Source organism: Sinocyclocheilus rhinocerous, unplaced genomic scaffold (assembly GCF_001515625.1).
Source record: "Sinocyclocheilus rhinocerous isolate Xijiao unplaced genomic scaffold, SAMN03320098_v1.1 scaffold449, whole genome shotgun sequence".
In the NCBI taxonomy this organism is placed as follows: domain Eukaryota; kingdom Metazoa; phylum Chordata; class Actinopteri; order Cypriniformes; family Cyprinidae; genus Sinocyclocheilus; species Sinocyclocheilus rhinocerous.
In genome coordinates, this window is record NW_015652285.1 from 1,251,938 (window position 1) to 1,277,245 (window position 25,308).

The window sequence follows — 25,308 nt, forward strand, 5'->3', positions numbered from 1 at the left end:
ATCCAGAATCTTAGGTTTAGTTGGTGGGGATGGTACCAAAAGTTCATCCTCTGCCCTTGCTGAAGGAGATGGGTCACTGGCTAGACTCAAGCCTGCTGCATTTTCAGCATAAACTCTAAACTCATACTCACATCCTCTTCTTACTTTTGATATCACAGCTGTTAGGTCTTTCACAATGTCCCTGTTCACACGGACCCAGTGAAGACCAGATTTCTCTCGCCTTTCAATTACATATCCAAGGATCTCACTGCCTCCATCAGATGCAGGCTTTGCCCATGTTAGCCTCATTTCCTCACTGGTCACGCTTGTAATTTCAACATTTGTTGGAGCTGCAGGGATAGTGTATGGTTCAGTGACCTTGACCATTTCACTTTCAAGGGCTTCACCAAGTCCAAACTTGTTGACAGCTAATACTCTGAATATGTACTCATTTCCTTTTAGGAGCTTAGTGACCTTGAATGTTGTGGTTTTCACCTCTCCATGTACAAGTGTCCATGCCAATCGACTGGTCTCTCGTTTCTGAACAACATAATGTGTTATTTCAGAGCCACCAATTTCTTGTGGTGGTCCCCATGACAATGTGCATTCCTCTGCTGTGAGGCCTGTTACTGATAGTGGTCCTGCTGAAGGTCCTGGTTTATCCAGAATAACACAGTTTACTGGTGTCGTGACACTTCCTGCAACATTCTGTAAAGTCAAAGCGTACTGTCCAGAATCACTTCTTTTGCAGTCTTTAACTACTATCATAGTACTAGTATCTGTTCCAGTTATCTGAATTCTTGCCTTCTGTTCAATTTCACGCCCATCCTTTAACCAAGATGCAATTGGAAGTGGGCGCCCTGCAATGTCAGCATTAATCTTCAGGGTATCCCCAGCTTTTACTACCACAACATCCTTGAACTTGACATCCATCATAATACGTGGTGGATCTACATTATCTTTAACTGTAATAGGACCAGTGTTATCAGATGGCTCACTGAATAGTCCAGCAGCATTCTTTGCGATGACATGGAAATCATACTTCTCATCCAATGTTAGGCCAGTAACATCAAAACAAGTCTCTATAACATTAGTAAAATTGCATCTTATCCAGCGACCCTCTGGGAGATCTCTACGTTCAATTATGTAGCCAGTAACTTTGGCTCCACCATCATACTCAGGCTTGGTCCAAAAAAGAGATACAGAGGATTTGGTAATGCTAGTTACTACAGGCTGACTAGGAGGATCACAAGGATCTCGTGCAGCTATGGGCTCACTGGCTTTGCTTGCTTTCCCAATTCCAGCAATATTTTCAGCATAGATACGGAATTCATACGTCATGCCTTCCTCAATGCCAGTTACTTTGAATTCAGTATCCTTGATAATTGTCCTGTTCACCTTTGTCCAAAGAATACTGCTTCTCTCCTTGCGTTCTAAATGATAGCCAAGAACTGTGCTACCACCATCATTAACTGGCTCATTCCATGTGACAAGCATGAAGACCTTGGTGGCATGAGCTACACGGGGTGTAGAAGGTGGCCCAGGCTGTTTGAATGTGTACTCTGCAGTAATTCCTGGAGAGTCAATTGGCTTACCCTTTCCATAGCGATTCACTGCATAGATGCGGAACTGGTACTCAGAACCCTGTGTCAATCGAGGTACTTTGACTGAGGTTCTGGCAACATTTGTTGAAACAATCTGCCACTCTGTTGTGTTAGTATCTCTCTTCTCAACAATGTAATTGTTGATGGAGCATCCACCATCATATTCTGGAGGGGCCCATGACAATGTAATACTGTCAGAAGTCACAGCATCAACCTTCACTGAAGCTGGTGGCCCAGGTTTATCAAGAACAACAACACCAATGTCTGTGGACTTGGTGCCTGCTGTATTAGCAAGGCTGATTTCATATTTACCAACATGCTCAATAGCAGCTTCTTTGATGACGATTTTGCTTGACACCATCGTGTTGACAATTGAAAGAGAGGTTGTTTGCCTCAAAGGAAGGCCATCCTTCTTCCAAGAGACAACTGGCTTAGGCCTGCCTCTCACAGGAACTTCCACAGTAAGATCATCTCCAGCCTTAACACTGTATGTATTGAACAGCAGGTGAACAGAGGGTTCAATCTCAATATCTTTAGCTACAACAGGTACACCAAGTTCTTGAGGCTCACTCTTGCCCTTCTCATTCAATGCTATAACCCTGAATGAGTATGTTTCACCAGGCGTGAGGTTGCTCACAGTAGCCTCTGGAACCTTAACTGTGCAGCTTACACCCCATTTGTCACTACTCTTGGGTTGCATCTCTACATTGTAGCAGATGATTTTACTGCCTCCATCGTGGACAGGCTTAACCCAAGTAAGTGTAACACTATTCTTTGTGACATCCACAAGAGTTACTTTTCCTGGAGGCATAGGTACCTGTGCAACCTTAATAGGATTCTTTGTTTCTGCCATCACACCAAAGCCATACTCATTAACAGCACATACACGGAAGTAGAAAATGCCTCCTTCCTGCAGTTCATCCACTTTAAAGGACATCTGTGTGCAGTTGCTTGTGACAGTTGTATAAGCTTTCCTTGTAGATTCTCGCTTCTCAACAACATAATTGGTTATTTTAGCCCCACCATCTGTAAGTGGTGGGTACCAGCAGAGAGTCACTGAATCTTTCTTTACATCTTTCACTTCAAACTTCTGTGGAGAACTTGGTGTATCAAGCACCCTGACATTAACAAATGCAGATTTTGTGCCACTCTTGTTCTCAAGAGTCAAGACATATTTTCCACTGTCAAATCTATTGACATTGTCAATTACAAGCATGGTGTATGAACTGGTTGACTCAATCTGAGCACGCTCAGTTAGATTCCCATCCTCCTTTTCCCATTTGATGGATGGCTCAGGTCGACCTCTAATTGTAATGAAAAGACGAAGGGATCCTCCTGCACGAACAGAGACAACTTTCCTGAGGTCAGCATCAAGTTCAATTTCAGGTGCTTCAATCTTTTCAGATGCAGTCACAGATCCATGAACATCAGCAGGTTCACCAACTCCTTCAGAATTAATTGCACAGACACGGAAATTATATTCAACATTTTCCTTCAGGTTTTCAACTGTGAGGCGTGTTGCTTGAATACCAGCTGGAGGTGTGCATATGATCCATTCCTCTGAAGAAACATCTTTCATCTCAACAATATAACCTTTAATATATGCACCACCATCTGTAGCAGGTTTTCCCCAAGACAGAGAGACAGATGAACTTGTGTGATCTGTCACTTTAGGATGATGAGGTGGACCTGGGGGAGTTGTGGCATTTATTGCTCTATAAAATAGAGATAGGTCACTAAATTCTCCCACACCAGATTCATTTTCAGCAGACACACGGAACTCATAGAAATGTCCCTCTGACAGACCAGTTACTTTGAAATGCAGATTGGTCAGCTTCTGTCGGTTGCATTTTGTCCACCTCACACCATCTTTGTCACGCTTCTCTAAGTTATAACCCGTAATTTCTGCTCCACCATTGCTCTCTGGGGCATTCCATGATAGAGTTATTGAATCCTTTGTTATCTCACTTGCTTCTGGTGTTGATGGCGCACTTGGTGGCTTGTATGGATTGCGTGCAATAATTGCCTCAGACTCCAGAGGTTCACCAATGCCATATTTGTTGACAGCCATAACTCTAAAGATATACTCATCACCTGGCAAGAGCTTGGTCACTTTATAATTTACAGTAGGAATGTTAGAATCAACAACAGTCCATGATAGTCTGCTAGTTTCCCTTTTCTCAAGGATGTAATGAGAAATACTAGCTCCACCATTCTGAGAGGGCTCAGACCAGGACAGATGACATTTGTCAGACATGACGCCAGTCACTCGTAGTGGTCCGGTTGGTGGACCTGGCCTGTCAAGAACTTTTACTGTTATTGGAGTTGTTTTTGTTCCACCACTGTTGCTTAATACAAGGTCATAGTGTCCACCATCCAATCTTGTACAATCTTTTATTGTAATAGAAGCATATTTTTGTGTACTTCTTAATTCAATACGCAATGTCTTATCCATTTCCTTTCCTTCTTTTAGCCACTGAATATCAGGTGTGGGTTTACCATGTATATCTGCATCCAAAACTATGTTGGCTCCAGCATTGACAACAATTACATCCTTATACTTAGGATCCATTGAAACACTAGGAGGTTCAATTTCATATGTAGCAGTAATTGGTCCAGTGCTGTCTGAAGGCTCACTGAAGACACCCACTGCATTTCTTGCAATTACTCTAAATTCATATTGATTGTTTACTGTTAAGCCTGTGATTGTAAATTCTTTCTCAATTACATTGGTAAAATTTGCCCTCATCCATCTGCCCTCAGGCAAATCTCTTCTCTCAACAATATATCCAGTCACTTTGCTGCCACCATCATATTGAGGCTTTGTCCACTGAATCTTAATGTGGTCCTTTGATATTCCAACAGCCTCAGGCGTTCCGGGTGGATCACATGGGTCACGGGCAACAAAGCTCTCTGAAACTTTGCTTGCTCTGCCAATACCAACAATGTTTTCAGCATATACCCTAAATTCATATCCAATGCCTTCTTCAAGATTGCATATTTTGAAAACAGTATCAGTAATAAGGGTTTTGTTTAGTTTTGTCCATATAATACTTGTTCTTTCTTTGCTCTCAAGATGGTATCCAATCACTGAACTGCCACCATCACTGACTGGTTCATTCCACTCAATTATCATTTGATCCTTGGTGGCAGATTTCACATATGGAGTACCAGGTGGCCCAGGTGGTTTGTAAGGATATTGCACAACAATGGTCTTTGAATCCAAAGGAGCACCCTTACCATATCTGTTCTCAGCAACGACTCTAAACTGATACTCAGCACCTGTTTTCAGCTTGGTAATTTTGAGAGATGTCCTGGCAACTGATCCAGCAACAACTTGCCAAGAAGTTTCAGTGGTGTCTCGCTTTTCAACAATGTAATGCTTTACTTGGCAGCCTCCTGTATACTCCGGAGGTTCCCATGAGATGGAAACAGAATTGTTGCTCACTTCATTCACTTTTATTGGTCCTGTGGGTTGACCAGGTTTATCCAGGATTATGATACTGATATCTTCTTTAACTGCACAAACACTGTTTGTTGCAGTAACTGTATACTTTCCAAGGTCATCTTTACAGGCTTCAGTAATTTGCAGGATTGTGGATGTTGGTGTATTAGAAGTAGTAACTCTGGATGTTACTTTAAGTGACTGTCCATCCTTTGACCAAGTGATCTTTGGTTTTGGACGTCCAAAAATAGGTATTTCAAGTTTGAAATCCTTTCCAGATTTGACACTATATGTGTTGAACTGCAACTTTAGGTGTGGTTCAATTGTGAGGTCATTGGCAATAACTGGAGCAGCAAGGGGCTTTGGCTCGCTTTTGCCTTTCTCGTTGTATGCCAAAACACGGAACAAATATTCCTGACCGCCATTCAGTCCAGTGACTGTTCCTTCACACGTTTTTACATTTGCTGTTACACCCCATTTGTCAGTACCTTTTGGCTGCATTTCAATTAAGTAGCCCGCAATCCTACTACCTCCGTCATGCTCTGGCTTTTCCCAGGTCAGAGATGCACTGACTTTTGTCACATCTGTCAGCATCACCTTTCCAACTGGCTGAGGTACTTCAGATGCCTTTGAAGCAGTTTTTGTTTCAACCGGCAAACCAACGCCATATTCATTTTCAGCCATTACTCTGAAATAATACATGGCCCCCTCTGCAAGATTTTCTACCTTATAAGTTGTTTTGCTGCACTTGGTTGTTATATTTGCATAGGCTTTTCTTGTGGATTCACGCTTGTCAACAATATAATTCTTGATCTTTGCACCTCCATCAATAAGTGGTGGTTCCCAAACAAGTGTAACAGAGTCCTTCTTGATATCCTTAACTACAAGGTTTAGTGGTGCTCCAGGTGTATCTAACACTTTAACAGCCACAAATTCAGAGACAGAGCCACTGCTGTTCTGTAGAGTAACTGTGTATTTTCCAGAATCCCTTCTATCACAGGAGTCAATTGAAAGCTGGGTGAAGTTAAGACTCTTTTCAAGCACTGTCTTTTCTGACAGTTCACCTTCATCTTTAGTCCATTTGATATCTGGTATTGGTCTACCTTTGAATGGTACATTGATTCTTACTGATCCCCCAGCACGAACAACAATGCCTTTCCTTAGCTCTGAATCGAGGTGAATTTCAGGGGTCTCCAGCTTTTCCTCAGGCTTGGCAGTTCCTGGAATGACTGCAGGTTCTCCAACACCTAATTTATTGATGGCACATATTTGAATTTTATATTCTTTTTGTTCTGTTAGCTTAGCGATTTCAAATTTGTTGACACGTAAGCCAGTAGGGGGAGTGCACATAGTCCATTCTTCCTCTTCAGCTTTGCAGATCTCTACAATATATCCTTGAATTGCACATCCTCCATCATTAAGGGGTTTTCCCCATGCCACTGTAATTGAAGTCTTGGTGGTATCAACAACATGTGCATGCATGGGTGGGCCAGGTTTGTATTTGGGATCACAAGCCTTGTAGTATGAAGTTGGCAAGCTTGGTTCTCCAATTCCAGCTGCATTTTCAGCTGACACTCTGAATTCATACTCATGATCCTCAATTAGGCCATGCACTCTGAAGCATACATCAGTTACTTTTTGTCTGTTGCATCTTGTCCATCTAATTCCAGATCTGTCTCTCTTCTCAATAATGTATCCAATAATTTCACTTCCACCATCAGTATCTGGAGTACTCCAGCAAATAGTCATAGAGTCCTTTGCAATATTTGTTACCTCAATAATTTGTGGTGATCCGGGGTGACTAAATGGATCTTTCATTATTACAGATGGTGCTTCAAATGGCTCACCAATACCATAACTGTTCGCAGCCATGACACGGAATATATATTCATTACCTTCCAGGAGCTTTGTCACTTTGTATGTTGTAGTTTTGCAATCATTACAGACCACAGTCCAAGCAAGTCGACTTGTCTCACGTCTCTCAATAATATAATGAGTGATAGTGTTTCCTCCATCATCTAGTGGAGCACGCCATATCAGTGTGCATTTATCACTGGACACGCCTGTGACATGAAGAGGCCCTTCTGGTGGACCTGGTTTATCAAGTACTTTCACATGGAATTGAACGGTCTGAGATCCAGCAACATTAGTGAGCTGAAGAGTGTAGTTTCCACCATCTTGTCTGACTGCATCTTTTACTATTATCAATGCTCTGTTGTCAGTGTTCTTGATGTCACATCTAATTGTGTTTTCAAGCTCCTTGTCATTCTTAAACCACTGGATTGCAGGAAGTGGCTTACCATGGACATCAGCATCAAGTTTGAATGTATCACCTGCATTCACAATTAGAGTCTGAGTGTATTCTGGGTCAATTGAGAACTTTGGTGGCTCTACCTCATCCAATGCAGCAATAGGTCCACTGTTGTATGATGGTTTGCTGATAGTGCCAACTGCATTCTTTGCAATTACCCTGAAGTCGTACTTGGCACCTTCTGTCAGCCCAGTGACAGTAAAATTGGTTTCAATAACATTTGTGAAACTTGCTTTCATCCAGCGTCCTTCAGGAAGATCACGTTTCTCAACAGTATAACCAGTGATAACACTTCCACCATCATACTCTGGTTTTGTCCATTGGATACTTATTGAATTTTTAGTCACATGGACAGCTTCTGGGGTTCCAGGAGGATCACATGGATCACGAGCAACAAAGCCCTCTGAGATTTTGCTGCATCTGCCAATGCCAACGATATTTTCAGCATATACTCTGAACTCATATTCAACACCTTCCTCTAAAGGACTGGTTTTGAACTTTGTTTCTTGAATCAGTGTCTTATTTATCTTTGTCCAAAAAATGCTGTTTCTCTCCTTCCTTTCAAGATGATATCCAATAATGCTGCTGCCTCCATCTGAAACGGGCTCATTCCACTCAACAACCATATGGTCCTTTGATAGGCATGATACAAATGGAGTTCCTGGTGGTCCTGGTTCTCTATATGGATACTGAGCAACAACAGTCAAAGAGTCCAGAGCATAGCTCTTGCCATACCTGTTCTGAGCAATGATTCTGAATTGATATTCAGCACCGGTCTTCAGTCGTAGTACTTTAAATGTTGTTCTTGCTAATGAAATTGCAACATTCTCCCATGTTGTAGAAGTTGTATCTCTCTTTTGCACAATATAATTTGAAATTGGGCAACCACCAGTATACTTTGGAGCATCCCATGACAACGTAATGCTTGAAACAGTTATCTCATCAAATCGCACAGGGCCAGTTGGTGGGCCAGGTTTATCAAGAGTGATGATTTCAATGGTTGCATCCTTTTGTCCAACAGCATTGGACACGTTTATTCCATACATTCCACCATCTTCTCTGGCTGCTTCTTTGATGCTAAGAACAGTGCTGTGTGCTGTATTAGAAATATTAACCCTTGTTGTGAATTTGAGGGCTGCACCATCCTTTGTCCATGTGACCTTTGGCTTTGGACGACCAGAAACTGGGATTTCAACTTGAAGGTCCTTTCCAACAAGAACACTGTAGTTGCTAAACACAGGTCGTACATCAGGCCCAAAGACAAGGTCCTTTGCTTGCACAGGGACAGCAAGTGTTCTTGGGTCACTCTTTCCTTTTTCATTGATAGCAATTACTTTGAAAGTGTACTCTTCTCCAGGGTTCAAATTACTGATTACAGCTTCCAGTGTTTTTACATTGGCACATCCAGACCATTTATCACTACCCTTGACCTGCATTTCTACAAGGTATTGAAGAATTCTACTGCCACCATCATGAATGGGCTTTTCCCAAGAAAGAGACACACTTGTTTTAGTAACATCTACAACACTTAATTTTCCAGGACATTGTGGCACCTCTGAAACCTTCAAAGGATCTGTGATATCTGCAGGTAGCCCTATACCATGTTCATTTTCTGCAAGCACTCTGAAATAGTAACTGCAGCCTTCTTGAAGTGGTTCAACTTTCCAAGAAAGTTTGTGGCAATTTGTGACAGCGGCAGAGAATGTTTTTCTTGTGCTCTCACGTTTTTCAACAATGTAATTTTTTATCTTTGCTCCACCATCTAAACTTGGAGGCTCCCATGTAAGAGTAACAGATTCTTTTGTAATTTCTTTAACTTTGAAGTTGATTGGAGCGCTTGGTGTGTCAAGGACTTTCACAATAATTGTTTCAGATTTTGCACCAGCAGAGTTTTCTGCAGTAACAGTATATTTGCCACTGTCTGCCCTGTTGACTTTATCAATCACAAGAGAAGTGTGACTGCTGGTGGTCTCAGTCTGTGCTGTTTCCTTAATCTGCCCACCATCTTTTTCCCATTTGATTTGTGGTGTTGGTCTTCCTTTGAAAGGGATGAACATCCTAAGAGAACCTCCTGCTTTAATACGTACAAGCTTTCTAAACTCAGCATCAATATCAAGATCTGGTTCCTCAGTTTTGTCCTCTGGCAGAATGGGCCCTGCAACATCAGCATTCTCCCCAACACCAACCTTGTTAACTGCACAAACCCTGAATTTATATTCCTGCTTTTCTTTCAGATTTTCCACATTAAAGCGTGTCAGTTTAACGCCTGCTGGTGGAGTGCACATTGTCCATTCATCTGCAACTGCCTTTCCTTCTTCTCCTGGAGTCTTTATCTCCTCTATGGCTGCTTTTGCTTCACATGCCTCAACAATATATCCCTGGATTTCACAGCCACCATCGTAAATAGGCTTTCCCCATGCAAGTACAACAGATGATTTGGTCATGTCTAACACTTTTGGATTAAGTGGTGGACCTGGCTTGAATACAGGATCTAGGGCTTTATAGAATACAGTTGCAGAACTTGCCTCACTAACTCCAGCAGCATTCTCAGCAGAAACTCTGAATTCGTAGCGGTGGTTCTCCAGGAGTCCAGTAACTTTAAATGTGAGGTTAGTAACTGTTTTCATGTTGCATCTGGTCCATCTAATGCCTTCCTTGTCATGTTTCTCAATAATATAACCAGTGATAGGAGTACCTCCATCATTTGTTGGGGCCTCCCAGGTTATGACCATTGAATTTTTCTTGACATTAGAGACTTCCACTCCTTTTGGTGCATCTGGAGGTGTAAATGGATTCTTGATAACAACTGCACTTGATTGGAGGGGCTCACCAACACCAAATTTGTTTACTGGTAAAACTCTGAAAATATATTCATTTCCTTCTAGGAGTTTCATTATTTTAAGGTTTAGAGCTTGGACTTTGGGTTCAACAACTGTCCAAAGTAGTCTGCTAGTCTCTCTCTTTTCAACAATATAATGAGTGATCTTGCTGCCACCGTCTTGTTTAGGTGGTTTCCAAGAAAGGCAGCAGTGTTCACTGGTTACACCTGTAATAGAGATGGATCCCTCTGGTGGTCCAGGCTTATCTAGGACACAAATATTGACCTGTACAGTTTTCTCTCCTCCTGGATTTTTCAGCAGTAGAGTATATTGACCTCCATCAGCAAGTTTGGCTTCCTTAACAGTTAAACAGGTATAGCTATCTGTGCTTTTAATTTCACGAGATATGGTGTTTCCAAGTTCCTGCTCACCCTTCATCCAACAGATTGATGGTGTTGGTTTTCCATGAATATCTGCATCAATCTTGAAGTTGTCCCCTGCATTTACAACAATTGTTTGAGTGTACTCTGGATCTATGCTGATACGCGGTGGTTCAATCTCATCTTTTGCCACGATAGGTCCAGTACTATATGAAGGATCACTGAAAACTCCTGCAGCATTTCTTGCAATGACACGGAACTCATATTTCTCATCCTCTGTAAGACCTGTTGCAGTATACTCAGTCTCTATGACATTGGTGAAGTTTGCTTTCATCCAGCGTCCTGCAGGCAATTCTTTCTTTTCTACAATATATCCAGTGACTTTGCTTCCACCATCATACTCTGGCTTGGTCCATGCAATTGCAATATAATTATTTGTTATTCTAACTGCTTCTGGTGTTCCAGGAGGATCACAAGGATCTCTAGCAGTATAACCCTCTGAGATCTTACTAGCCTTCCCAATGCCAACAATGTTTTCAGCATAAACTCTGAATTCATATTCCATGCCTTCTTCAAGACCTGTTGTCTTGAAAGTTGTGTCTTGGATTATGCTTTTGTTTAGTTTCATCCAAAGAATGCTATTTCTCTCTTTTCGCTCAAGGTGATATCCTAAGACTGTGCTTCCACCATCAATAACAGGTTCATTCCACACTATCACCATACTATCTTTTGTGGAAGACTGCAAGAAAGGTGTTCCAGGAGGGCCCGGTAGTTTGTACGGGTACTGTGCAACAACACATTCAGACACAAGCAGAGGGCTTTTGCCATATCTATTTTCTGCTGCAATTCTGAATTGATATTCAGAGCCTGCCTTCAGTCTTCCTGCCTTAATTTGAGTTCTTGCTAGATTTGCTGCTACAATCTGCCAATTAGTTGTGGATGTGTCCCTCTTTTCTACTATGTAATTATTAATGGTGCAGCCCCCGTTATACTCTGGTGGCTTCCAAGAAATGCTAACACTGTCAGATGTTACTTCATCAACTTTAACAGGGCCTGTTGGTGGACCAGGTTTGTCAAGAACAACAATTCTAATGTCTACTTTTGTCTCACCAGCTGTATTTGATAGTTTAATACTATACTGGCCAACATCATCTCTACATGCTTCTTTGATTACTAAATTCAGTTGTGTACCCGTAGAGGAAAAGTTAACTCTGGTTGTTCGTTTAAGTGGAACTGCTTCCTTTAGCCATGAAATAGTAGCTTTGGGACGAGCATTATATGGAATATCAACTGTCAAATCCTCTCCTGCCAGGACACTAAATGTGGAGAACAACATCTTAGCAGATGGAGCAATTACAAGGTCCTTGGCAATCACAGGCACACCAATTTGACGAGGATCACTGGTTCCCTTTTCATTCCTTGCAGAAACACGGAACATATACTCTTCACCAGGTGCAAGCCCAGTAATAACTGCTTCGGGTACCTTGACAATCACAGCTTGTGTCCATTTTTCATTCCATTTGCTCTGCATCTCTACAACATATGCAACCACTCTGCTTCCTCCATCATGTTCAGGCTTTTCCCATGATAATGTCACACTTGTCTTTGTAACATCCTGAAGTGTAATTTTGCAAGGGGGAAGTGGCTTCTCAGACACTTTAACAGATTCACCAGTCTCCATAGGGAGACCAATGCCATATTCATTTTCTGCCAGAACTCTGAAATAGTAGTTGCATCCTTCTTGGAGCTGGTCAACTGTGCAAGTAGTTTTGTGACAATTAGCATTTACTGTAGCATATGCTTTTCTTGTAGCCTCACGCTTCTCAACAATATAATTCTTAATTTTTGTGCCACCGTCATTAAGTGGAGGATCCCAAACAAGTGAAACAGATTCTTTAGTGACCTGGCTTATTTTTAAGTTTTGTGGTGCTCCAGGTGTATCTAGAACTCTAACTATTACAGAGACAGTCTTTGTTCCAGAGCTGTTTTCTACAGTCAAATTGTATTTGCCACTGTCAAACCTATTCACATTGGCAATAACCAGTGATGTAAAAGATGACGTTGTTTCAGTGGTAGCTCTGTCTAAAGGTTCATCATTCTCTCTTGACCATTTGGCCTCTGGTGTTGGTCTACCTCTAATTGGCACAAAAAGTCTTAGTGTATTGCATGCTCTGATGTTCACTATCTTACGAAGTTCAGCATCAAGGTCAGCCTCTGGTGGTATGAGTCGTTCCTCTGCTTTAGGTGAACCTGGTACAGGTGCTGCTTCTCCAATACCCTCGCTGTTTACAGCTGACACATTAATTTTGTATTCCTGATTTTCTTTAAGATTCGTGATTGTAAACGATGTCCCCTTTACACCATCTTTAGGGGAGACAATTGTCCATTCGTCCTCTTCAGTTCCAGGGAGACAGGTCTCAAGAATATAGCCAGTAATTTCAGAACCACCATCATAAACTGGTTTGTTCCATGCAAGCGTGATGGAAGAACTTGTTGTGTCCAGGATTCTAGGGTTGCCAGGAGGACCTGGTTTGAAAAGAGCATCTGTGGCCTTGACAAATGGTGATGAAGGACTTGGCTCACTTATTCCTGCTGCATTTTCAGCAAAAACTCTGAATTCATATTCATGGCCTGGAATAAGAGCGGTCACCTTGAAATGCAAGTCAGTAACATTCCTCTTGTTGCATTTTACCCAACGCAAACTAATCCGGTCTCTTTTCTCAATACGATAGTTGGTGATTTCACTTCCACCATTACTAGCAGGTGCACCCCAACACAGGACTACTGAATCCTTAGTGACCGCAGTTATCTCAGGTGTTTGTGGAGGATCTGGTCGTACATATGGATTTTCTGCAATTATTGCTTCAGACTCAAGAGGTTCTCCAACACCATACTTGTTAACAGCCATAACTCTGAAAATGTATTCATTTCCTTTGAGCAACTTTGTCACTTGGTACTGATTAACCTGCAATTCTGATGCCACATTTGTCCAAGCAAGTCTGCTTGACTCACGTTTTTCAATAACATAATGTTCAATGTTTGCACCGCCATCATCTGCAGGTGGATTCCATGTTAGCACACATTTTTCAGCTGTAATATCGGAAACTGTCAGAGGTCCCCTAGGTGGTCCTGGTCTATCAAGAACCTTTACATTGAAAACATGCTTAGCAAAGCCACCAACATTTGTTGCTGTCAGAATAAATTTACCACCATCACTTCTGACAGAATCCTTGTTGATCAAGACTGATGTAAGGTCTGTCATTTTGATCTGTAGTTTGGATGTGTTTTCAACATCTTTTCCATCTTTCGTCCAAACCATAGATGGTAATGGCTGGCCTGCAACATCAGCTTCAAGTTTGAACACCTCTCTAGCTTTGACAAGGACAGTATCTTTAAATTTAGCATCAACCATAATCCTTGGTTCTTCAATGTCATCTTTGCAAATAATTGGATCTGATGGGTCAGATGGGTTACTAACAGCACCAGCTGAATTTCTTGCAAGTACACGGAATTCATAGGATTCGTCTTGTGTTAGACCACTTATAGTGAAAGTGGTTTCAATGATATTTGTAAAGTTAGCTCTCATCCAGCGCCCAGCTGAAAGATCTCTCTTTTCGACAGTATAGCCAGTAATCTTGAATCCGCCATCATACTCTGGCTTCGTCCACTGAATAGTAATGGCATTTTTGGACACATGGATTGGTACAGGTTGACCAGGTGGATCCACTGGATCAAGAGCGAGCATTGGTTCAGAAGCTTTGCTTGGTTTTCCAATTCCAGCTATGTTTTCAGCAATCACACGGAATTCATATGCCACACCATCCTCTAGTCCTGTGGATTTGAACAGATTTCCGATCACAAGTGCCTTGCTAATTCTGTGCCAAACAATACTGTTCCTCTCTTTCCTTTCAACATGGTAACCAATGACCTCACTTCCACCATCAGAAACAGGCTCATTCCAACCAATTGTCATTGTATCCTTAGTGAAAGTGACAACTTTGGGTGTTCCAGGTGGCCCAGGTACCTTAAATGGATATGCAGCAACCACTGCCTCTGACATTAATGGAGGCCCTGTACCATATCTGTTTTTGGCCTTGACACGGAATTGATATTCAATTCCTGTTGTTAAATGAGTTGCTTTAAATGTTGTACGAATAATCGAAGAGGAGAATTCTACCCATGTCTGGCTAGTAGTTTCCCTTATTTCTACTATATAGTTATTGATTGGTACACCTCCATCATTTTCAGGAGCTTCCCATGAGAACTCAATGAAAGTACGAGATATTTTGTCCAGTTTAATTGGTCCCTTTGGTGGTCCAGGCAAATCATGTACTTTTACTGTGATGCTATCTGTAACAGAGCCCACGATGTTCTTTCCTGTCATTGAGTATATTCCACTGTCACTCCTTAAACATTCATTTATGATCAAGATAGTTGAGGTAGAAGTATTTTCAATCATTGTCCTTTGTGTTAATTTGAGGGCTTGATTGTCTTTCTGCCAGGAAACTGTAGGCTTAGGACGTCCAGAAACAGGCACCTCAACCTTTATATCTTCACCAGCCTTGGCAATAACTGTCTTCTGACACACACCACGGAGATCAAATTCTGGTTCTGAACTTTGTTCTTTGATAACAACAGGCTTGCTTACACGAGGACAACTTCGCCCAGAACTGTTCACCGCCATTACACGGAATATGTACTCTTCATTTTCATTAAGATTTTTTACAGTAAAGTCCAAAGACTTCACAGTTGTCACATGGGCCCACTGGTCTGTTCCTTTCTTTTGTGCTTCAATTACATACCCAGTAACCCTACTTCCACCATCATGTTTTGGTTTAGTCCATGCAAGCCTAACTGTGTGCTTCGTAACATCAGTAAAAGTTACATTTTCTGGTGGAGTTGGTGCTTGAGATACTCTGATTGGGTCTGGGGTTTCAACTGCTTCACCAATGCCATACTCATTTTCAGCAGAAACTCTGAAATAATATTCCAAACCCTCTGCCAGATCGGAAACTCTGATGGAGCATGTCTCACATTGTGTGATCACAGCAGCATATGCCTTGCGAGTAGATTCTCTCTTCTCAATGATGTAATTGGTAATTTTAGAACCTCCATCAATAATAGGCATTTCCCATTCCAATGTGATGCTCTCTTTGTCAATTGCTTTGGGTTTCAGATTGAGAGGAGGACCAGGGGAGTCCAAAACCCTTACAACCACAGAAACAGTCTTCTTTCCAGCAGTGTTCTCTAATGTTAAATCATATTTCCCTGCGTCGCGTCTATTACAGTCGGGAATGACCAACAGGGTGTATGATTCGGTATTGTCGATGATTGCGCGAGTTTTCAATGATGTGTCCTCTTTTGTCCAAGTCACTATAGGGGTTGGGCGTCCTTTAATAGGAATAAATAAACGAATAGAGGCACCTGCCCTAACAACTAACGTTCTTCTGAGTTCTACATCTAGCTCTAAATCAGGGATTTCTTCACGTTCCACAATTTCAACAAGATCCTCTGTTTGTGATGGTTCACTAACCCCCATTGCATTCATTGCACTAATTCTAAAATTATACTTCACTCCAGCTTGCAAACTGGGGACAACAAACTCAGTGATCCTCAAAGGTGTAGCTGTATCTTTCACCCATTCTTCTTCTCCCTCCTTTTTGTGCTCAACAAGGTATCCTGTAACTTCCATTCCACCATCACTAAATGGTTTGCCCCAGTGCAATTCAGCTGTGGTTTTTGTTGTGTCAGTGACTCTTGGGTTGACTGGAGGACCAGGTACATCTGGAAATTGATAACATATATATTAGGACCTTCTTTGCTATCATATCAAATATAAAATAATCACTTTACTTACCTGCAACAAGCTTTGTCCTCACTGGCATTGAAGGTTCACTTGGCTCACCAAAACCAGCCTTATTCTCAGCAGTTACTCTGAATTCATATTCATCTCCCTCTTTTAGCCCTTTCACTTCAAAGTGGAGGTCAGCAATTGTTTTCTTTGATGCTCGAGTCCATCTCATGCCCTTCTTTTCTTTCCTCTCAACCATGTAGCCTATTATATCACTTCCACCGTCATCAGCTGGTCTTTTCCAAGCAATGGTAACAGAATTTCCACCAACATTTTCAATTTCTGGTTTAGCTGGCGGACCAGGGGGACCTGAAATAAGTAATATGTCTCTTGAGAATCTTATTGCATATATATATATCCAGCTATGCAGATTCACACAAATGAACAGTATGGAAATAATATGAGAGACTGAGTTTTCTTTAAACATACCATAGCTATCCACCATTTTTACTGGTTCAGAATGGGAAGCATCACCAGCTGCAGAACTGTTGACAGCAGAAACTCTGAAGATGTACTCATTTCCCTGGATAAGCTTATTGGCAACAAAGTGGCAGTCAATAACCTTTTCAGCAAGAATGGTCCAAAGGAGACGGCTTGTTTCTCTTTTCTCCAAAGTGTAGTATTTAATTGGAGATCCCCCATCCTCATGAGGTGGTGTCCATGTCAAAGTGACCTTTTCAGATGAAATTCCACTAGCTTCAATTGGCCCTGGTGGACCGGGAACATCTAAAATTGTTACTTTCACAATTTCTTCTTTCACACCAAATGGGTTACTTGCTGTAATTGTGTACTCTCCTGAATCCTTCCTACTTGCATACTTGATAGAAAGAGTAGAAGAAGAAGGTGTAGTTTCTATCTGGCACACATCTGATGGCTTGAAATACTTTCCACCCTTTGACCACACAGAGGTTGGCTGAGGTTTGCCCAGAATGCTTGTTGCAGTAATTACAATAGTATCTCCAGCCCTGACAGTTAGCCCCTCCTTGACTGTTGGATCAATTATAATGGTTGGTGCCGCTGCAAAATAATAACAAACTAATCAGCACAGCAATTTCCTAGATTAGATGACATGGAACGTCATTTATTCAAGATGTATCAACTAGAAAGTGTAAATGAGTCTTACCATATTCATCCATGCACACAAGGGTATCAGTTTGTTCAGAGGGTGGACTTATTGCTCCAGCTGCATTCTTTGCTCTGATTCTAAATTCATACTTGCAACCCTCTTGCAAGTCTGCTACAGTATATGCACAGTCCACCACATTTACTGTATTAGCCTTCACCCAGACCTTGGCTGGGAGATCACGTCTCTCAACAATGTAGCCTGTAAGCCTGTGTCCACCATCATATTGAGGCTCAGTCCATTGAAGTGTTACAGTGCTTCTAGTGCTGCTAATCACATCAGGTTTGCCAGGTGCATCTGTAATGGTATATGTTCAGTTAATAAAAATTAACCTTACTCAAAGTGGGGTGTATAATGGGGGGATTATATGAGACTCAAGCATTTGAAATTAGCTTTACTTACCAATTGCATCCAAGGCAACCATTGGCTCAGTGGCAGGACTTGGTCTACCAACACCAGCCAGATTAATAGCCATAACTCTGAACTCATATTCTAGACCCTCTGTTAAGCCTGTCACTTTGAAATCTCTCATCTTCAAAGCAGTTGGGTTTGCTCTTTTCCATAACATGCTGTTTTTTTCCTTGAATTCAACATGGTAACCTGTAAGCAAAAAAAAAAAAAAGCATATGAAAAACATTGTCTTGATGAAAAGGTTATTGTCTTATATTAATTTAATTATTTCTGTACCTGTGATTGGTGAGCCTCCAGTTTTCCTTGGATCCAACCATGCAAGAGTTGCTGAATCATGACACATGCTCATGACTTGAGGGGGTGGAGGTGAATCTGGAACATCTGATGAAATAATCATGAGTAAGAAAGTGAGATTTTTTTATTTGATACCTATAGTATCTAAACTATATTGACAATAAATCATTGAAAATCCACTCACTGAATGGATGCTTGGCAACCACAGGCTCTGATTTGAGGCCCTCACCAATTCCATATTTGTTTTCTGCACTAACCCTAAAGATGTATTCAGTTCCCTCATGGAGACCAGTCACTCTGAAAGTGTTTGTGTCCACAGATGAAGACACAGCAACCCACATGTTAGTAATGGAATCACGTTTCTCAAGAATGTAGTTGGTAATTTCTGATCCACCATCATCTTTAGGAACACCCCATTTTAAGGTTGCACCATCTGCAGTCACTTCCTTGAACTTTATTGGTGCAGCTGGAATTCCTGGTTTGCCAACAACTCTGACAAAAATTGTGGACTCTTTCGTTCCAGCAGCATTGCGAAGAGTGATGGTGTATTTTGAGGCATCTGTCCTTTGGCAGTCACGTATCAGAAGAGTTGTGTTTACTGCCGTTGATTCTACACACACTCTTCCTGTGTCTGTGAGATTTTCATCCTCTCCCTTCTTCCATGTGACAACAGGGACAGGCTTTCCACTAATAGGAATCTTGAGACGAACGGTGCTTCCTTCTTTTGCAATATAGTTCAAGTTAGGCAACTCTCGCAAGTCACAGCTTGGAAGAACTATAATATAGAAAAATAATTAATAAGGAGCACATTTAAAACACAATATAACAGATAGAGCTCAAGTGCATTTTTATGCAAATGATAAATTAGAAATCTCACCATTGACATTTTTTGCAATCACAGAGAGTTCTTTCACAGAACCATCACCAGAATCATTTGTTGCTTTAACTCTGTATTTATATTCCCTTCCTTCAACAAGGTCCTTTGCACTATATTGCATATTCTTTGATCTAAGAAGCTCCTTCCATTTATCTTCGCCATTAAGGACTTCTAGCACATATGCAATGATGCGGCTTCCTCCATCACTGATGGGCTTTTTCCAGGAAAGAGTACAAGAGTCCTTGGTTACCAGCAAGGTCTTAAAGTCCATAACTGGTCCAGGTTGTTCTGGAATATATTAAGTTTATTCAGTAATAAATATTAACATTGTTATTATAAAATGTACATTGAAATTGTTTCTACAGTTGAAGATTACATAGTCAAAAATTATATTCACTCACCAGAAGCTCTAACAGCATCCACAGTTTCACATGGCTCACCAATGCCATACATATTTTGAGCCAGAACCCTGAAACAATAAGATCTTCCAGCCTCTAAACCATCAATCTTGAAAGATGTTGTAGTGCACGTGGTTGAAACATTTGACCATGCTTTCCTTTCTGAATCTCTTTTGTCAACAATGTAACCTGTAATCTCACTTCCACCATCAATTAGAGGTTCATCCCATAGGATGGAGGCACTGTCCTTTGATGTCTCTTTTATCATCAGATTCAGTGGAGGTCCAGGAGTATCTGTTTAGTGTTAAAAGAGATATAATTACTTTAGTTAAAATAAAATATTAACACTATAAACTACAGTATATAAATTAAACTATAAACTATATATCTAAATATAAACAACCTCTTAGGACTCACCAAGGACCTTGACAATAACTGTGTACATCTTCATTCCGCTTACACTGTCAAGATTCAGAATGTATTTCCCTGCATCATTTCTATTGACTTTCTCAACATAAACCAATGTATCAGTGTCTGTTGTCTTGATTATGATTCCTTGTCTGTCCTTAATGTTGGTGTTCATCTTGGCCCAGGTCACCCTGGGGATTGGTCGACCCTTATATGTGGCATGAAGTTTCATTTTACTGCCAGCCGTGAGCACCAAAGTGTCCTTCAGCTCTGCATCAAGCTCAGCCTCAGGAGCAGCTAGAATAACAGAAAAAAAAACATTTACATATTTCAGGCATTAGTTACACAATATTTAAATTTTGTATTTTCATGACCAGAATTAAAAGAGAATAAACAAAATATACAATTAACGATTTAAAAGTTAGTAAATTATTTGTACCAAAAACATCCTTGGCAACATGTTTTTCAGGAACTTCACAAGGCTGGCTAAATCCAACTTTATTTACAGCAGTAACACGAAGTTGGTACTCTGAGTTCTCCAAGAGTCCAGTCACAGCATAATTTGTATCCTGAAGGTTCTTGGGTACGTTGCATCTTATCCAGTCTGTTGTATTAGTTCTCTTGCATTCGACAAGGTATCCCAAAATGTCACTACCACCATCATTTGCAGGCTTAGTCCAAGTTAGTCTAATGGTGCTGCTGGTCGTGTCTGTAACCTTGGGAGAAATGGGTGGGCCTGGAGGATCTGTAAATAAGTATTAAGAGGAATTCATAAATGCTCTCGCATATTCCTAGATATACAAGATAATGTAAATAGCTTCTGACACAACTCACACAAAGGATCAAGAGCAGAGGCGGCATTAGATGGTTCACTGGGTTTGCCAAGGCCAGCTTTATTAACAGCAATGACTCTAAACTCATACTGAGCTCCCTCAGAGAGACCTCCAACCTCAAGTGTTCTCTCCAGCAAGGGCTTTCTGTTCAGTTTGGTCCAGTTAATTTCCTTGGTCTCACGTTTCTCAACTATGTATCCAAGGATAGGGGATTTTCCATCATCAGATGGTTCCTTCCAACTTACAGTCATACGCTCCTTTGTGATGTTTGTAAGGACCGGTGGGTCACATGCTCCAGGAACAGCTGTAAATGACAAATACATTACCATCCAGTAGTAATATATCCAAGAAGTAAAATACATAGACCAATAGTAAGGTCTTACTGAAGGGATTCCTTGCAACAACAGGGTCCAATATGATGGCATCACCAGTACCATAGCGATTCTCTGCACGAACACAGAACTGATATTCGTGCCCCTCAATCAGTTTCTCCACTAAACATTCTTTTGTATCACCACTGATTTTAGCAGAAACTTGGGCCCAGTTAGCTCTGCTTGTCTCACGTTTATCAACAACATAATTTGTAATTGGAGAACCACCATCTGCAAGTGGAGCCTCCCAGCTCAACTTGATCCGATCTGAAAGTACTTCATCAAACTTGATAGAGGCTGGTGGGCTAGGTATATCTGTGTAAGGGGGAATGTATGATTATTATTTTGCCAAAAGGAGACATGAATATGCTATATCTCAACTTAGTGATAATTTAGCTAAAGAATAAAATTATATATTTTTCCTCACCTAAAACTTTGAGTTGTATTTCTGCAGTTGTAGAACCACTTGCATTTACTGCAAGAATTCCATAACTTCCAGTATGAAGTTTAGTAACTGCATCAAGGCTCAGAGAAAAGAGGTGTCTCTTTTGAGACATCTTGAATTCTTTGTCAGCTTTCAACACTTCTCCATTCTTGCTCCATGTAACCTTGGGCATTGGTTTACCAAAAACTTCAGCTTCAAGGCAAACATCTGACCCAGCCTTTACTGGCAACATCTTTTTCATCTGTATTGAAAGCTCTATTCTTGGAGGTACTATAGATAAGCAAACAAGAGAGAAAATCAATAAGGCAAATAGCAATTGACAGCCATTTAGAAAACATTTTAAAAGACATTTACAAAATATAAAAATGCTTACCATTTTCTGCAGACACCAGAATGGGGTCAGTGAATTCAGATGGCCTGCTAATGTTAACTGCTGTCTTGGCAATTACCCTAAACTGGTACTTAGCACCCTCTTCTAACCCAGTTGCAGTGTACTCCTCACGAGGCACATTTTGACTACTTGTGTTGCAACGCACCCAAGTGTCTCCTGGAAGCCTCATTGCTTCAACATAGTATCCAATTATCTTGCTTCCACCATCATTCTTTGGTTTGGTCCAAACCAATGTAACTGAGTTCTTAGTCACATCAAGCACCTCTGGTTTTCCAGGAGCATCTACAATTTAAAAAAATAAAACAACAGAAAAACATGGAACATAATCATCTAATACGCAGACATTTATACCTAAGAATTCATTCTATTTTATATGCACATACCAACAGGTGTTCTTGCTGTGATAAACTCAGTTTTCTTGCTTGGTTTCCCCTGACCAGCTCGGTTTATAGCAGACACTCTAAAAGTGTATTCCAGACCCTCAATTAGGCCAGCACAAGGATACTCAGTTGTGCGAACAACAGAATCATTAGCCTTAACCCAAAGGAGACTGTTCCTTTCTTTGCGTTCAATGTAGTATCCAGTAATTTGACTGCCACCATCAGACTCAGGCTTATCCCAAGCCACAAACATGCAGTCCTTGTTCACTTTGTTGATGCGGCAGTTCAAAGGTTCACCAGGAACATCTAAAAAATATTAAACTGTTAAACACTAACAAACAGGACACACCATTTTTATCATGTTGCATGTTGACAGATGCTGCTGATGCTTGTTTTTCAACTCACCGAAGGGGTACTTAGCAATCATCCTTTCAGATGTAAGGGGGTCTGAAATACCAAATCTGTTCTCAGCACGAACACGGAAAATATATTCCTTTCCAGGAATAAGCTTTCCGATTCTGCAGCCAGCTTTGCCACAGCTGGAAAGAGCAGTCACCCAGTCACCTCTGCTTACATCACACTTCTCAACCACATAATTAGTAATATTGCTACCACCATCTTCAGTAGGTTTGTTCCAAGAGAGTGTGCAGGCATCAGAATCTATGTCACTGATCTCAAATGGTGGCTCAGGTGGTCCAGGAATATCTGACACATAAGAATGTTTGTTGAAAAATTTTCACATAGCCCATTATTGTTGAAGGTGCTGATGATGAAAATGAAAAGTTCTAACCTCTGATGATGATTTTCAAAGTCTGGTCAACTTTTCCAGTGCTGTTCTCAGCAACAAGGCTGTATTCACCACTGTCTTGTCTTGAAACATCCTTAATGATGAGCACACACATGTTCAGAGATTTATGCACAGCAAGACGGCTTGATGGGACTACATTATTTTCTCCCCGTTTCCATTGGCATGCTGGTGCTGGCTTTCCTGATACAAGAGCCTCAACCCTCAGTTTTGCTCCTGCCTTTGCAGTGACCAGCTCAGGCATGATGATTTTGGGCTCCACTGGTAAGAAATCACAAGATCGAACAGGTTTTTAGTGGAAGTGTAGTTCAAAATATGTTTGAGTAATATATGATTTAATAACTTACACATCTGCTCCTTGATCTCATAAGCTTCTCTGGTCTCTGTGGGAAGACTGGACCCCATGGCATTTCTTGCTGCCACTCTGAAGCGATATTTTCTTCCCTCCTTTAATCCAGCAATAGAGATGCTCAAATCTTTTACGACTGTGTACGGCGTCCATTCCTCCTTTTTCTCCTCCTTCTCTTCCTCAATCACAGGTTCAGGCGGGGGTGGAGCCACAGGCTCTACACCAGGCTCAGCCTCACCTTCAGCCTCCACTGGTTTCTTGGGAGGTTTAGGCATTGGAAGCTCAAGATAGTCAATAATGTAGCCATCAATTTTAGCTCCACCATCACGCATTGGTTTCACCCATCCCACAGTTGCACTGTTCTTAGTAATGTCCAGAACATCAACCTTTTGTGGTGGATCAGGCTTGCCTTGAGGGAAGAGACACAATTGTTATAGTAATACCCTTTCAACAAGAATTCTAAAAGCCTTTAAAATTGTTCTGATTAAGAATACACTTACTGATAGGATCAGAGGCCAGATAGGATTTTGCTGTAACCCTTGGGACCCCGGGACCATACTCATTTACCGCAATGACCCTGAAGTAATACTCTGTTCCTGGGACGAGATTGCTAACTTTAAATGTGGTGTTATCAACATTATTTTTCACTGTTGCCCAAGTCTTGCGATCAATTTCTCGTTTTTCAACAATGTAATGAGTGATGTTACTGCCACCATCATTTTCAGGTGGAGACCATGTGAGGTTGCAAGATGACATTGTGATGTCAGCAACCTCAAGACCAACAACAGGTCCAGGCGTGTCTGTTTTGAAAAAAATTAAAAATATATAAATAAATAAATATATATATATATATTTGAATGAAAAGTTAGATATTTTAAGTGTTTTCATACATATATATACAGTATATATATATATATATATATTTTCATTTGTTTCAGCCGTGTGATTTTTTTCCATTCATTTGACATATTTAAAAATATGGCAGATAAGCAGAAAAAAATCATGTGACTGAAACAGATGAAAAAATGGGAGCTTGTTTTTTTTTTTTACTTACCAAGTACTTTGACATTCACAAACACTGCCTTCTCTCCAGCTGGACTGGATACAGTCAATGAATATTTGCCTGAATCATCACGAGTGGTTTCAGAGATAACAAGGAATGTCATAGTGTCAATGAGATCAACATGGCCCTTCTGTACAACATTATCTTTTCCCATTCTCCTCCATAAGACCTTGGGAGCGGGTCTGCCTCTGATTGTTGCTACTAATCTTATTGGGCAGCCAGCTCTAACAGTCACACCTTTCTTCAGTTCTGCATCGAAATCAATCTCGGGGGCCTCTGAAGATTGTGGGAAAAAAATGGATAAAAACACAAGGAATTAGGAAGGAATGTTGCTGATAAAGTTTAAGAGTAGTCTATGGAAACTCACCCAAGACTTCCCTTGGTGTCACAGCTCCTCCAAGATTAGTTGGCTGACTTAAGCCAACCTGATTTTGGGCAGAAACACGGAATTCATATTCAAGCTTCTCATCCAGGCTTGAGACTGTGAATTCTGTTCCAAACAACTGTGCAGCAACATTGCACCTTTTCCAGCCTTCATCTCCCTTCTTGTCTGTTCCCTTGACTCTTAGCTCAACAACATATCCAATAAGAGGAGCACCTCCATCATATGTAGGCTTTGTCCATGCAAGAGTAATTGATGTCTTTGAGCTGTCAGTCACCTTTAAGTTACTAACGGGACCAGGAGGCTCTGCAAATAGAAAAACAAATAAAGAATTAGTTGTAAATACATCAACAAACAAACATTTTACCAATTACTTGACTGTAGTTGGA

The 25,308-nt window shown here is 41.0% G+C and overlaps 1 protein-coding gene across 1 annotated transcript in view; it reads right to left on the reverse strand.

Moving 5' to 3' along the window:
• The window catches only part of LOC107714355 (titin-like), a 137,730-nt gene that overhangs the window by 30,127 nt on the left and 82,295 nt on the right, over positions 1–25,308 (reverse strand). Inside the window, 22 exon segments of the mRNA XM_016520177.1 lie at positions 93–16,322; positions 16,396–16,698; positions 16,819–17,406; positions 17,513–17,809; positions 17,915–18,112; positions 18,200–18,304; positions 18,402–18,992; positions 19,095–19,382; positions 19,496–19,786; positions 19,910–20,197; positions 20,340–20,645; positions 20,735–21,037; positions 21,117–21,419; positions 21,532–21,819; positions 21,923–22,222; positions 22,324–22,626; positions 22,726–23,025; positions 23,111–23,386; positions 23,473–23,883; positions 23,975–24,274; positions 24,529–24,813; positions 24,905–25,225. Coding sequence (XP_016375663.1) covers positions 93–16,322; positions 16,396–16,698; positions 16,819–17,406; positions 17,513–17,809; positions 17,915–18,112; positions 18,200–18,304; positions 18,402–18,992; positions 19,095–19,382; positions 19,496–19,786; positions 19,910–20,197; positions 20,340–20,645; positions 20,735–21,037; positions 21,117–21,419; positions 21,532–21,819; positions 21,923–22,222; positions 22,324–22,626; positions 22,726–23,025; positions 23,111–23,386; positions 23,473–23,883; positions 23,975–24,274; positions 24,529–24,813; positions 24,905–25,225 — 22,875 coding nt within the window.